Source organism: Drosophila miranda, chromosome 2, assembly GCF_003369915.1.
Source record: "Drosophila miranda strain MSH22 chromosome 2, D.miranda_PacBio2.1, whole genome shotgun sequence".
NCBI lineage: Eukaryota > Metazoa > Arthropoda > Insecta > Diptera > Drosophilidae > Drosophila > Drosophila miranda.
The window spans coordinates 29481825-29496958 of NC_046675.1; the positions used below are offsets into that span (position 1 = coordinate 29481825).

At 44.7% G+C, this 15134-nt stretch overlaps 1 protein-coding gene and 1 pseudogene across 1 annotated transcript; both read left to right on the forward strand.

The window, feature by feature from the left end:
* The first annotated feature begins 194 nt into the window (after window positions 1-194).
* Window positions 195-15056, forward strand: LOC117187074. The gene is made up of 13 exons (XM_033388912.1): window positions 195-275; window positions 313-440; window positions 491-4640; window positions 8272-9324; window positions 11267-11436; window positions 11498-11572; window positions 11633-12045; window positions 12772-13009; window positions 13085-13480; window positions 13637-13996; window positions 14058-14132; window positions 14193-14618; window positions 14680-15056. Exons 1-12 carry the CDS (start codon window positions 228-230, stop codon window positions 14605-14607), a joined length of 7521 nt encoding a protein of 2506 aa, XP_033244803.1. The 5' UTR covers window positions 195-227; the 3' UTR covers window positions 14608-14618; window positions 14680-15056.
* Window positions 12097-13654, forward strand: LOC117185954 (annotated as a pseudogene).
* Window positions 15057-15134: the final 78 nt, after the last annotated feature.

The following is a 15134-nucleotide window of genomic DNA, read 5'->3' on the forward strand; positions in this document are numbered from 1 at the left end:
AAATTTATTGAGAGCAACAAAGTAATGCTATATTGATCTTTGTATCGCTCGCTCTGATTTCCGCCACGCCACTCGCATAACTATTATTATAATTAATTGATATAAAGATAGATTTCCAACGAACCCAATCAACCCACAAACAATCGATGTTTAATAAAATTAGAAAACATCGATGCATCGATGGTATCATCGATGTTTTTCCACCTCTACCGAGAACCAAGAAACCGATGACAGGGCGAATTTGGTCACACCGTGAGTTCAAGTGGAGCGGCAAGGTAAGTTTTACTGAGCAAAGTTTATAAATTGTAATAGATATTATCCCCCAGGCGTCGCTGTGGCACGATGCGTTTTCTTTGTGATGTTTGTGGCAAAGGATTTATAGCTGAGAACCATCTGAAAAGACATACCACCAGTCACAAGAACAATCAGATGGCGGAAATGTGAGTACTTGGCTTTTTAAACCAAACCATTGTTAATTTTCTCCTTAAAGAAGCAAAAGGAAGCCTCTTGGAAGTAAGAACACGTATCGAAGTCCGTCGCAGAAAAATAGGACCCTAGAAGACCACAACAATGATCGTCTGGAAAGCATTTCTCCCAGAAAAATTCGTAGTTCCGCAGAACTTCCATGTCCGCAATGCTATAAATGTTTTGACTCACAGGACAAGCTCGAATTTCACATTGATAAGATGTGCCATGAACGTAGTCTAGGAAGACATCAACAAGAGCACATTCCACTGGCAGCCTTTGAGGGCCCGCGATCATTCTCGAACATGAATGAGCTGAGGGAGCCCCGTGTCAAGCACAGCGACAATGGCCTGTTTAAGTGCCAAGAATGCAATGCAGTATTCATCAACATCCTTTATCTGCAGATCCACAGTAAAGAGCACACTAATGAGCATAGGCATCGTAGTCTGTTGAGACATACCAAGAACGACATTGCAATGACAGCCTTACAGTGCACGCGTTGCCCGCGCTCATTCCCGAACATCCGTGAGGTGATGAAGCACCGTGTCGAGCACAGCGGCGTTGGCCTGTCTAAATGCCAAGAATGCAATGCAGTATTCATCGACATCCTTTATCTGCAGATCCACAGTAAAGAGCACACTAATGAGCATGGGCATCGTAGTCTGTTGAGACATACCAAGAACTACATTCCAATGACAGCCTTAGATTGCACGCGTGAGGTGATGAAGCACCGTGTCAAGCACAGCGGCGTTGGCCTGTTTAAGTGCCAAGAATGCAATGCAGTATTCATCAACATCCTTTATCTGCAGATCCACAGTAAAGAGCACACTAATGAGCATAGGCATCGTAGTCTGTTGAGACATACCAAGAACGACATTGCAATGACAGCCTTACAGTGCACGCGTTGCCCGCGCTCATTCCCGAACATCCGTGAGGTGATGAAGCACCGTGTCGAGCACAGCGGCGTTGGCCTGTTTAAATGCCAAGAATGCAATGCAGTATTCATCAACATCCTTTATCTGCAGATCCACAGTAAAGAGCACACTAATGAGCATAGGCATCGTAGTCTGTTGAGACATACCAAGAACGACATTGCAATGACAGCCTTACAGTGCACGCGTTGCCCGCGCTCATTCCCGAACATCCGTGAGGTGATGAAGCACCGTGTCGAGCACAGCGGCGTTGGCCTGTTTAAATGCCAAGAATGCAATGCAGTATTCATCGACATCCTTTATCTGCAGATCCACAGTAAAGAGCACACTAATGAGCATGGGCATCGTAGTCTGTTGAGACATACCAAGAACTACATTCCAATGACAGCCTTAGATTGCACGCGTGAGGTGATGAAGCACCGTGTCAAGCACAGCGGCGTTGGCCTGTTTAAGTGCCAAGAATGCAATGCAGTATTCATCAACATCCTTTATCTGCAGATCCACAGTAAAGAGCACACTAATGAGCATAGGCATCGTAGTCTGTTGAGACATACCAAGAACGACATTGCAATGACAGCCTTACAGTGCACGCGTTGCCCGCGCTCATTCCCGAACATCCGTGAGGTGATGAAGCACCGTGTCGAGCACAGCGGCGTTGGCCTGTTTAAATGCCAAGAATGCAATGCAGTATTCATCGACATCCTTTATCTGCAGATCCACAGTAAAGAGCACACTAATGAGCATGGGCATCGTAGTCTGTTGAGACATACCAAGAACTACATTCCAATGACAGCCTTAGATTGCACGCGTGAGGTGATGAAGCACCGTGTCAAGCACAGCGGCGTTGGCCTGTTTAAGTGCCAAGAATGCAATGCAGTATTCATCAACATCCTTTATCTGCAGATCCACAGTAAAGAGCACACTAATGAGCATAGGCATCGTAGTCTGTTGAGACATACCAAGAACGACATTGCAATGACAGCCTTACAGTGCACGCGTTGCCCGCGCTCATTCCCGAACATCCGTGAGGTGATGAAGCACCGTGTCGAGCACAGCGGCGTTGGCCTGTTTAAATGCCAAGAATGCAATGCAGTATTCATCGACATCCTTTATCTGCAGATCCACAGTAAAGAGCACACTAATGAGCATGGGCATCGTAGTCTGTTGAGACATACCAAGAACTACATTCCAATGACAGCCTTAGATTGCACGCGTGAGGTGATGAAGCACCGTGTCAAGCACAGCGGCGTTGGCCTGTTTAAGTGCCAAGAATGCAATGCAGTATTCATCAACATCCTTTATCTGCAGATCCACAGTAAAGAGCACACTAATGAGCATAGGCATCGTAGTCTGTTGAGACATACCAAGAACGACATTGCAATGACAGCCTTACAGTGCACGCGTTGCCCGCGCTCATTCCCGAACATCCGTGAGGTGATGAAGCACCGTGTCGAGCACAGCGGCGTTGGCCTGTTTAAATGCCAAGAATGCAATGCAGTATTCATCGACATCCTTTATCTGCAGATCCACAGTAAAGAGCACACTAATGAGCATGGGCATCGTAGTCTGTTGAGACATACCAAGAACTACATTCCAATGACAGCCTTAGATTGCACGCGTGAGGTGATGAAGCACCGTGTCAAGCACAGCGGCGTTAGCCTGTTTAAGTGCCAAGAATGCAATGCAGTATTCATCAACATCCTTTATCTGCAGATCCACAGTAAAGAGCACACTAATGAGCATAGGCATCGTAGTCTGTTGAGACATACCAAGAACGACATTGCAATGACAGCCTTACAGTGCACGCGTTGCCCGCGCTCATTCCCGAACATCCGTGAGGTGATGAAGCACCGTGTCGAGCACAGCGGCGTTGGCCTGTTTAAATGCCAAGAATGCAATGCAGTATTCATCGACATCCTTTATCTGCAGATCCACAGTAAAGAGCACACTAATGAGCATGGGCATCGTAGTCTGTTGAGACATACCAAGAACTACATTCCAATGACAGCCTTAGATTGCACGCGTGAGGTGATGAAGCACCGTGTCAAGCACAGCGGCGTTGGCCTGTTTAAGTGCCAAGAATGCAATGCAGTATTCATCAACATCCTTTATCTGCAGATCCACAGTAAAGAGCACACTAATGAGCATAGGCATCGTAGTCTGTTGAGACATACCAAGAACGACATTGCAATGACAGCCTTACAGTGCACGCGTTGCCCGCGCTCATTCCCGAACATCCGTGAGGTGATGAAGCACCGTGTCGAGCACAGCGGCGTTGGCCTGTTTAAATGCCAAGAATGCAATGCAGTATTCATCGACATCCTTTATCTGCAGATCCACAGTAAAGAGCACACTAATGAGCATGGGCATCGTAGTCTGTTGAGACATACCAAGAACTACATTCCAATGACAGCCTTAGATTGCACGCGTGAGGTGATGAAGCACCGTGTCAAGCACAGCGGCGTTGGCCTGTTTAAGTGCCAAGAATGCAATGCAGTATTCATCAACATCCTTTATCTGCAGATCCACAGTAAAGAGCACACTAATGAGCATAGGCATCGTAGTCTGTTGAGACATACCAAGAACGACATTGCAATGACAGCCTTACAGTGCACGCGTTGCCCGCGCTCATTCCCGAACATCCGTGAGGTGATGAAGCACCGTGTCGAGCACAGCGGCGTTGGCCTGTTTAAATGCCAAGAATGCAATGCAGTATTCATCGACATCCTTTATCTGCAGATCCACAGTAAAGAGCACACTAATGAGCATGGGCATCGTAGTCTGTTGAGACATACCAAGAACTACATTCCAATGACAGCCTTAGATTGCACGCGTGAGGTGATGAAGCACCGTGTCAAGCACAGCGGCGTTGGCCTGTTTAAGTGCCAAGAATGCAATGCAGTATTCATCAACATCCTTTATCTGCAGATCCACAGTAAAGAGCACACTAATGAGCATAGGCATCGTAGTCTGTTGAGACATACCAAGAACGACATTGCAATGACAGCCTTACAGTGCACGCGTTGCCCGCGCTCATTCCCGAACATCCGTGAGGTGATGAAGCACCGTGTCGAGCACAGCGGCGTTTGCCTGTTTAAATGCCAAAAATGCAATGCAGTATTCATCGACATCCTTTATCTGCAGATCCACAGTAAAGAGCACACTAATGAGCATGGGCATCGTAGTCTGTTGAGACATACCAAGAACTACATTCCAATGACAGCCTTAGATTGCACGCGTGAGGTGATGTTTAAATGCCAAGAATGCGATGCAGTATTCATCGACATCCTTTTTCTGCAGATCCACAGTAAAGAGCATGCTGGTGAGCAAGGGCAACTGGAGCGTAGCCGAGGAGCCACACTCTTTAGGGCTAAGAAACAGGTCGACTCCGACTCGAAGAAGAGTGTTTTAGAAATGTTTTCCTGCCATGACGCTAATAGTCGCTCAAAGAGTCCAACAATGCTAAAGAAGTAGGTTTTCAATCATAACGAATGATTTAATAGACATTAAATACTTTTTTATTCACACCAGGATGGAGCTCACCGACCCCGACCCTGCTATATCAAGCCCCACAAAGAAGAGCTGCATGACCCAATCCTTGCCAATGTAAGTGTATCTTTTTCCATTATGGGTTTTCGTCTTAACGTGTATTTTATCCCCAACCAGAAAACAGGAAAATACATGCCAGCAGTGCGGTAAGAAATTTACCTATAAACAAGCCCTGACTAGGCACATGCGTGTTCACACTGGCGAGCGTCCTTTCGAATGCACGTATTGCGAGAAGAAATATTCGCGCAGGGCTCAGCTAGATGAGCACACTGCTACCCACACTGGCGACCGTCCTTTCAAGTGCTTTGTTTGCGAGAAAAAATTTATTCGCAAGATACACCTAGCTGAGCACACTCGTATTCACACTGGCGACCGTCCTTACGAGTGCTTGACTTGCGGCAAGACTTTTCCGCGCAAGTATACCCTGCTTAAGCACAATCGTATCCACACTGGCGATCACCCTTCCGATTGCCCGCAATGCGACAAAAAATTTAGAGATAAGGACGCACTACAACAACACTTTCGTAATATTCACAATTGCGAACGTCGTAACGAGAAAAATTATCAAGGGTGCTTCAAGAGGATGGAAAAAAGCTTTGACGAAAGTTATAAACTGGAGATACACGAAAGAAAGGCGTCGAATAACAACAATATGCCTGAACAGCGCTTAGACGTACGTGTCTCGTGTCCGATTTTCATAGAATCTTTAATTTTTGTTTGTTTTTTTCCTCTTTGCAGATTAAGGATGAAATCGCTTGAAGCAATGTTTTGTTGAGATGACATTTATTTAAACATATAAGGACTGCTTACATTACTGAATAATTCTTTTGTTATGCCTCTATTTTTGACTACACTAAAACGACTGGAAGTTTATTCCTGTTTTTGCTAAATATACTTACAAAAAAAATCTCTATACTTTACAATGTAATACTCATATGGAAATATTAAATAAATACTTCAGTTTTTAACGGGTTTCAACAAATTCCTAAAATTATAGCTAGTGGTGCTGAGTAACGTAATTCGTGCTTCTTATTAAAAAAAACTTTCGACTTTTTATTTAAATCAAACTTCAACAGCTAGTTAAAAGTTCATTAGCTTTGCAGTTTCCTTATTAATAAGGATAGGATCGTCATCACTTTAAATTTGAATTTGAATATTTCCATAGGCACCCTCTATTTCCGCCGCAATTACTGATTGTCTGTTACCCATCGGTGTGGATCTCGTTACATGAAAATTTATTGAGAGCAACAAAGTAATGCTATATTGATCTTTGTATCGCTCGCTCTGATTTCCGCCACGCCACTCGCATAACTATTATTATAATTAATTGATATAAAGATAGATTTCCAACGAACCCAATCAACCCACAAACAATCGATGTTTAATAAAATTAGAAAACATCGATGCATCGATGGTATCATCGATGTTTTTCCACCTCTACCGAGAACCAAGAAACCGATGACAGGGCGAATTTGGTCACACCGTGAGTTCAAGTGGAGCGGCAAGGTAAGTTTTACTGAGCAAAGTTTATAAATTGTAATAGATATTATCCCCCAGGCGTCGCTGTGGCACGATGCGTTTTCTTTGTGATGTTTGTGGCAAAGGATTTATAGCTGAGAACCATCTGAAAAGACATACCACCAGTCACAAGAACAATCAGATGGCGGAAATGTGAGTACTTGGCTTTTTAAACCAAACCATTGTTAATTTTCTCCTTAAAGAAGCAAAAGGAAGCCTCTTGGAAGTAAGAACACGTATCGAAGTCCGTCGCAGAAAAATAGGTCCCTAGAAGACCACAACAATGATCGTCTGGAAAGCATTTCTCCCAGAAAAATTCGTAGTACCGCAGAACTTCCATGTCCGCAATGCTATAAATGTTTTGACTCACAGGACAAGCTCGAATTTCACATTTCATTTCATTCTCGCTTGCAATCCGATCTCAATAACTTTCAGTCATGGTGTTGTGCAAACTTGTTATACCTTAATGCCTCGAAATGCAAAGTTATGACATTTCATCGTTCTAGCCCTTTGTTGGCTCCTTACACTCTATTTGGTGGTTCTCTTGAGAGAATTACCCTGGTGGATGATCTGGGTGTTATGTTAGACCCCAAGTTAAAGTTTTCCGAACACATTTCTACCATGGTAAATAAGGCCATGAGCGTGCTTGGGTTTATAAAGAGGTGGTCAAAGGAATTTGACGACCCCTATATAACAAAGACTCTCTATACCTCGCTTGTTCGTCCGATCTTAGAATACGGCTCCTGTGTATGGTGCCCTCAGTACAAAGTACACCAGGACCGTATAGAATCAGTACAGAAAAACTTTTTACTCTTTGCTCTGCGGGGCCTTAACTGGGATGCGGGTGTAAGACTCCCATCTTACTCTAGTAGACTACTATTAGTAAACCTCCCATCCTTAGTTAACCGTAGAAAAATGCTTGGTGTGATATTTATGCACAACTTGATCAGGGGTGACATAGACAGCCCTGATCTGTTGAGCCGCATAAACTTCACGATTCCTATTAGACTGACTAGAAATTTTATACCGTTGTTCCTTCCACTTTGTAGATCGAATTATTCCTTGCATGAACCGTTTAGGGTCTTATGCTCGGATTATAATTCCCTCTACCATATTATATCCACCACTAATTCTCTTCCTCTTATTAAATTATTAATCCTTACACACCTTTCTATTAATTAGTAACTGTAGTGGTATTTGTACTTTGATTGCATGCTTAGTTTCTTAGTAAGTTTAGTACTAATTTTCCTCGAATGTTAGTCTAATAGCTATCTTTCTTGCATGTTCGCGTTTGGTTCGGCTACGCACCGCGCGTCATGCGGCAGCGCCCCTCGGTCGGTTGGGCGGGAGGAGGGCTGCGTTTTGCCTGGGATCCGCGCGTAACAGCCTTCTGCTGGTGTCACACGGGCCACTTGACGGTGCAGTAACTGCATCGCCTCTTGAAAGATGCAGTCATTGCATGTCAACGTCCACACAAAAAAAAAAAAAAAAAAAAAAGATGTGCCATGAACGTAGTCTAGGAAGACATCAACAAGAGCACATTCCACTGGCAGCCTTTGAGGGCCCGCGATCATTCTCGAACATGAATGAGCTGAGGGAGCCCCGTGTCAAGCACAGCGACAATGGCCTGTTTAAGTGCCAAGAATGCAATGCAGTATTCATCAACATCCTTTATCTGCAGATCCACAGTAAAGAGCACACTAATGAGCATAGGCATCGTAGTCTGTTGAGACATACCAAGAACGACATTGCAATGACAGCCTTACAGTGCACGCGTTGCCCGCGCTCATTCCCGAACATCCGTGAGGTGATGAAGCACCGTGTCGAGCACAGCGGCGTTGGCCTGTCTAAATGCCAAGAATGCAATGCAGTATTCATCGACATCCTTTATCTGCAGATCCACAGTAAAGAGCACACTAATGAGCATGGGCATCGTAGTCTGTTGAGACATACCAAGAACGACATTGCAATGACAGCCTTACAGTGCACGCGTTGCCCGCGCTCATTCCCGAACATCCGTGAGGTGATGAAGCACCGTGTCGAGCACAGCGGCGTTGGCCTGTTTAAATGCCAAGAATGCAATGCAGTATTCATCGACATCCTTTATCTGCAGATCCACAGTAAAGAGCACACTAATGAGCATGGGCATCGTAGTCTGTTGAGACATACCAAGAACGACATTGCAATGACAGCCTTACAGTGCACGCGTTGCCCGCGCTCATTCCCGAACATCCGTGAGGTGATGAAGCACCGTGTCGAGCACAGCGGCGTTGGCCTGTTTAAATGCCAAGAATGCAATGCAGTATTCATCAACATCCTTTATCTGCAGATCCACAGTAAAGAGCACACTAATGAGCATAGGCATCGTAGTCTGTTGAGACATACCAAGAACGACATTGCAATGACAGCCTTACAGTGCATGCGTTGCCCGCGCTCATTCCCGAACATCCGTGAGGTGATGAAGCACCGTGTCGAGCACAGCGGCGTTGGCCTGTTTAAATGCCAAGAATGCAATGCAGTATTCATCAACATCCTTTATCTGCAGATCCACAGTAAAGAGCACACTAATGAGCATAGGCATCGTAGTCTGTTGAGACATACCAAGAACGACATTGCAATGACAGCCTTACAGTGCACGCGTTGCCCGCGCTCATTCCCGAACATCCGTGAGGTGATGAAGCACCGTGTCGAGCACAGCGGCGTTGGCCTGTTTAAATGCCAAGAATGCAATGCAGTATTCATCGACATCCTTTATCTGCAGATCCACAGTAAAAAACACACTAATGAGCATGGGCATCGTAGTCTGTTGAGACATACCAAGAACTACATTCCAATGACAGCCTTAGATTGCACGCGTGAGGTGATGTTTAAATGCCAAGAATGCGATGCAGTATTCATCGACATCCTTTTTCTGCAGATCCACAGTAAAGAGCACGCTGGTGAGCAAGGGCAACTGGAGCGTAGCCGAGGAGCCACACTGCCTAGGGATAAGAAACAGGTCGACTCCGACTCGAAGAAGAGTGTTTTAAAAATGTTTTCCTGCCATGACGCTAATAGTCGCTCAAAGAGTCCAACAATGCTAAAGAAGTAGGTTTTCAATCATAACGAATGATTTAATAGACATTAAATACTTTTTTATTCACACCAGGATGGAGCTCACTGACCCCGACCCTGCTATATCAAGCCCCACAAAGAAGAGCTGCATGACCCAATCCTTGCCAATGTAAGTGTATCTTTTTCCATTATGGGTTTTCGTCTTAACGTGTATTTTATCCCCAACCAGAAAACAGGAAAATACATGCCAGCAGTGCGGTAAGAAATTTACCTATAAACAAGCCCTGACTAGGCACATGCGTGTTCACACTGGCGAGCGTCCTTTCGAATGCACGTATTGCGAGAAGAAATATTCGCGCAAGGCTCAGCTAGATGAGCACACTGCTACCCACACTGGCGACCGTCCTTTCAAGTGCTTGGTTTGCGAGAAGAAATTTATTCGCAAGATACACCTAGCTGAGCACACTCGTATTCACACTGGCGACCGTCCTTACGAGTGCTTGACTTGCGGCAAGACTTTTCCGCGCAAGTATACCCTGCTTAAGCACAATCGTATCCACACTGGCGATCACCCTTCCGATTGCCCGCAATGCGACAAAAAATTTAGAGATAAGGACGCACTACAACAACACTTTCGTAATATTCACAATTGCGAACGTCGTAACGAGAAAAATTATCAAGGGTGCTTCAAGAGGATGGAAAAAAGCTTTGACGAAAGTTATAAACTGGAGATACACGAAAGAAAGGCGTCGAATAACAACAATATGCCTGAACAGCGCTTAGACGTACGTGTCTCGTGTCCGATTTCCATAGGCACCCTCTATTTCCGCCGCAATTACTGATTGTCTGTTACCCATCGGTGTGGATCTCGTTACATGAAAATTTATTGAGAGCAACAAAGTAATGCTATATTGATCTTTGTATCGCTCGCTCTGATTTCCGCCACGCCACTCGCATAACTATTATTATAATTAATTGATATAAAGATAGATTTCCAACGAACCCAATCAACCCACAAACAATCGATGTTTAATAAAATTAGAAAACATCGATGCATCGATGGTATCATCGATGTTTTTCCACCTCTACCGAGAACCAAGAAACCGATGACAGGGCGAATTTGGTCACACCGTGAGTTCAAGTGGAGCGGCAAGGTAAGTTTTACTGAGCAAAGTTTATAAATTGTAATAGATATTATCCCCCAGGCGTCGCTGTGGCACGATGCGTTTTCTTTGTGATGTTTGTGGCAAAGGATTTATAGCTGAGAACCATCTGAAAAGACATACCACCAGTCACAAGAACAATCAGATGGCGGAAATGTGAGTACTTGGCTTTTTAAACCAAACCATTGTTAATTTTCTCCTTAAAGAAGCAAAAGGAAGCCTCTTGGAAGTAAGAACACGTATCGAAGTCCGTCGCAGAAAAATAGGACCCTAGAAGACCACAACAATGATCGTCTGGAAAGCATTTCTCCCAGAAAAATTCGTAGTACCGCAGAACTTCCATGTCCGCAATGCTATAAATGTTTTGACTCACAGGACAAGCTCGAATTTCACATTGATAAGATGTGCCATGAACGTAGTCTAGGAAGACATCAACAAGAGCACATTCCACTGGCAGCCTTTGAGGGCCCGCGATCATTCTCGAACATGAATCAGCTGAGGGAGCCGCGTGTCAAGCACAGCGACAATTGCCTGTTTAAGTGCCAAGAATGCAATGCAGTATTCATCAACATCCTTTATCTGCAGATCCACAGTAAAGAGCATGCTGGTGAGCAAGGGCAACTGGAGCGTAGCCGAGGAGCCACACTCTTTAGGGCTAAGAAACAGGTCGACTCCGACTCGAAGAAGAGTGTTTTAGAAATGTTTTCCTGCCATGACGCTAATAGTCGCTCAAAGAGTCCAACAATGCTAAAGAAGTAGGTTTTCAATCATAACGAATGATTTAATAGACATTAAATACTTTTTTATTCACACCAGGATGGAGCTCACCGACCCCGACCCTGCTATATCAAGCCCCACAAAGAAGAGCTGCATGACCCAATCCTTGCCAATGTAAGTCTATCTTTTTCCATTATGGATTTTCGTCTTAACGTGTATTTTATCCCCAACCAGAAAACATGAAAATACATGCCAGCAGTGCGGTAAGAAATTTACCTATAAACAAGCCCTGACTAGGCACATGCGTGTTCACACTGGCGAGCGTCCTTTCGAATGCACGTATTGCGAGAAGAAATATTCGCGCAAGGCTCAGCTAGATGAGCACACTGCTACCCACACTGGCGATCGTCCTTTCAAGTGCTTGGTTTGCGAGAAGAAATTTATTCGCAAGATACACCTAGCTGAGCACACTCGTATTCACACTGGCGACCGTCCTTACGAGTGCTTGACTTGCGGCCAGACTTTTCCGCGCAAGTATACCCTGCTTAAGCACAATCGTATCCACACTGGTGATCACCCTTCCGATTGCCCCAAGAAAAAGGAAAAAAGCTTTGACGAAAGTTATAAACTGGAGATACACGAAAGATAGGCGTCGTGTCCGTACGTGTCTCGTGTCCGATTTTCATAGAATCTTTAATTTTTGTTGTTTTCCTCTTTGTAGATTGAGGATGAAATCGCTTGAAGCATTTTTTCATTGACATGACTTTTCTTTAACTAAATATTTTTAAAACTAGGTTAGGTTAGGTTATGATCGTCTTCATTTTAAATTTGAATATTTCTGTACATCTTGATTAGTGCTTCCCTGCATTATTTATTTCAATAGATTGCGTTTATATCCTTATCATTCTTTCACATTCAAACTCAGGCGCGCAGCTCGACCACTAACCATACAGTATACCATCCAGTCGATAGTATCGAATGCCTGTGCTTTTCTCTCTTATATGTGGGATTTGCTCTCTTTTAATTGCTGGGATATAAACGTACTATCTATGGAGGAGCGAGCGCACCAAATAAAGTAAGAACAATGTGGAGAAATAACGTAAATAGTCGTCCATTCTAAGAAATTTTAAATTAACCTATCGGTCTAAAATCAGCTAAAATCAGAACAAATGCAAAATGTAGCAGGTCACACTGGTTGTGAAACGACCACACTGCATCACGATTATCTAAACATTTATTTCGAAGTAAAATTATTAAAATGAACAGCGCCAGGGCTATGAGCAAAGTATGGGCACAGCAGTCGGCCTTCAATCGAATCGGTACGTACTTGTTAGTTTCCCATCGCAAAACGTACATTGTATAACTTTTTTCAGTCACATTTTCCACGAAAGCCACGCAACATGCCGCCGCCGCTGTCTCATCGGCAGGCGCCGAACCGCCAGGAGAAGAGAAAACTAGCGCGACTCCTCCCGCTGCAGCTCAGCCACCTACACCCACACCCACGCCAGTGCGAAAACCCATTGTACCCTCGAACTATCGGTTCATTTATCCCGAATTCCTGCCCGACCCCAAAGTAGAGTGGCGCAATCCGATCCGTGAGAAGCTGGAACGGTGAGATATGCTGGACCGGCGGCGTCAAATTGATCTGCCCGAGTTTTATGTGGGCTCTATAATGGCGGTAACCAGCTCCGATCCCCAAGCTGCGGGCAAGACAAGTCGCTTTGTCGGGATTTGCATAAATCGTGACCGTTGTGGTCTCCGCGCTCGCTTCGTACTACGGAACGTGATTGATCACCAGGGCATGGAGGTGGTCTACGAACTATACGATCCCACCATTCAAAAGGTCGAAGTGCTACGTCTCGAGAAGCGGCTGGATGACAACCTGTTTTACCTCCGTGACGCTCTGCCGGAGTTCAGCACGTTTGATGAGAAGATGGAAACCGAACATCTAGAAGAGGGCGTTCCGCGGCCCTGGTTGGAGCGTTGGGAGCGCCAAAATCTACGCGGTGTGGCGAATATTGATCAGTATATTAAGGACAAGCACCGCAAATCGGCGGAGAAGGTGCAAAAGCCTTGGGAGAAGTACGATCTGATGAAGCAATATCGCTCCACCATACCCGAGGAAGAGCAGAAGGAGGTCTTCGCCGAGGTCCACACGGAACTGCACAGCCTGGAGCTGCAGCGCAAACGCAATAAGCGGAAGCGCACCTTTGCGAAGCCCAAACAGCTTGCTTAAAGAATGCATTTGTCATCCATTCGTAGTCTAAGGAGACATCAACAAGAGCACATTCCACTGGCAGCCTTTGAGGGCCCGCGATCATTCTCGAACATGAATCAGCTGAGGGAGCCGCGTGTCAAGCACAGCGACAATTGCCTGTTTAAGTGCCAAGAATGCAATGCAGTATTCATCAACATCCTTTATCTGCAGATCCACAGTAAAGAGCATGCTGGTGAGCAAGGGCAACTGGAGCGTAGCCGAGGAGCCACACTCTTTAGGGCTAAGAAACAGGTCGACTCCGACTCGAAGAAGAGTGTTTTAGAAATGTTTTCCTGCCATGACGCTAATAGTCGCTCAAAAAGTCCAACAATGCTAAAGAAGTAGGTTTTCAATCATAACGAATGATTTAATAGACATTAAATACTTTTTTATTCACACCAGGATGGAGCTCACCGACCCCGACCCTGCTATATCAAGCCCCACAAAGAAGAGCTGCATGACCCAATCCTTGCCAATGTAAGTCTATCTTTTTCCATTATGGATTTTCGTCTTAACGTGTATTTTATCCCCAACCAGAAAACATGAAAATACATGCCAGCAGTGCGGTAAGAAATTTACCTATAAACAAGCCCTGACTAGGCACATGCGTGCTCACACTGGCGAGCGTCCTTTCGAATGCACGTATTGCGAGAAGAAATATTCGCGCAAGGCTCAGCTAGATGAGCACACTGCTACCCACACTGGCGATCGTCCTTTCAAGTGCTTGGTTTGCGAGAAGAAATTTATTCGCAAGATACACCTAGCTGAGCACACTCGTATTCACACTGGCGACCGTCCTTACGAGTGCTTGACTTGCGGCCAGACTTTTCCGCGCAAGTATACCCTGCTTAAGCACAATCGTATCCACACTGGTGATCACCCTTCCGATTGCCCCAAGAAAAAGGAAAAAAGCTTTGACGAAAGTTATAAACTGGAGATACACGAAAGATAGGCGTCGTGTCCGTACGTGTCTCGTGTCCGATTTTCATAGAATCTTAAATTTTTGTTGTTTTCCTCTTTGTAGATTGAGGATGAAATCGCTTGAAGCATTTTTTCATTGACATGACTTTTCTTTAACTAAATATTTTTAAAACTAGGTTAGGTTAGGTTATGATCGTCTTCATTTTAAATTTGAATATTTCTGTACATCTTGATTAGTGCTTCCCTGCAGTATTTATTTCAATAGATTGCGTTTATATCCTTGTCATTCTTTCACATTCAAACTCAGGCGCGCAGCTCGACCACTAACCATACAGTATACCATCCAGTCGATAGTATCGAATGCCTGTGCTTTTCTCTCTTATATGTGGGATTTGCTCTCTTTTAATTGCTGGGATATAAACGTACTATCTATGGAGGAGCGAGCGCACCAAATAAAGTAAGAACAATGTGGAGAAATAACGTAAATAGTCGTCCATTCTAAGAAATTTTAAATTAACCTATCGGTCTAAAATCAGCTGAGAAATTTGTAGGTTATCG

Bases quoted from the DNA above. Each gene is read 5' to 3' on its own strand.
- LOC117187074 (XM_033388912.1), top strand. From the start codon at position 228: ATGACAGGGCGAATTTGGTCACACCGTGAGTTCAAGTGGAGCGGCAAG. The intron at 276-312 runs GTAAGTTTTACT...AAATTGTAATAG, and splicing joins AGTTCAAGTGGAGCGGCAAG to ATATTATCCCCCAGGCGTCG. The intron at 13,010-13,084 runs GTGAGATATGCT...GGCGGTAACCAG, and splicing joins ATCCGTGAGAAGCTGGAACG to CTCCGATCCCCAAGCTGCGG.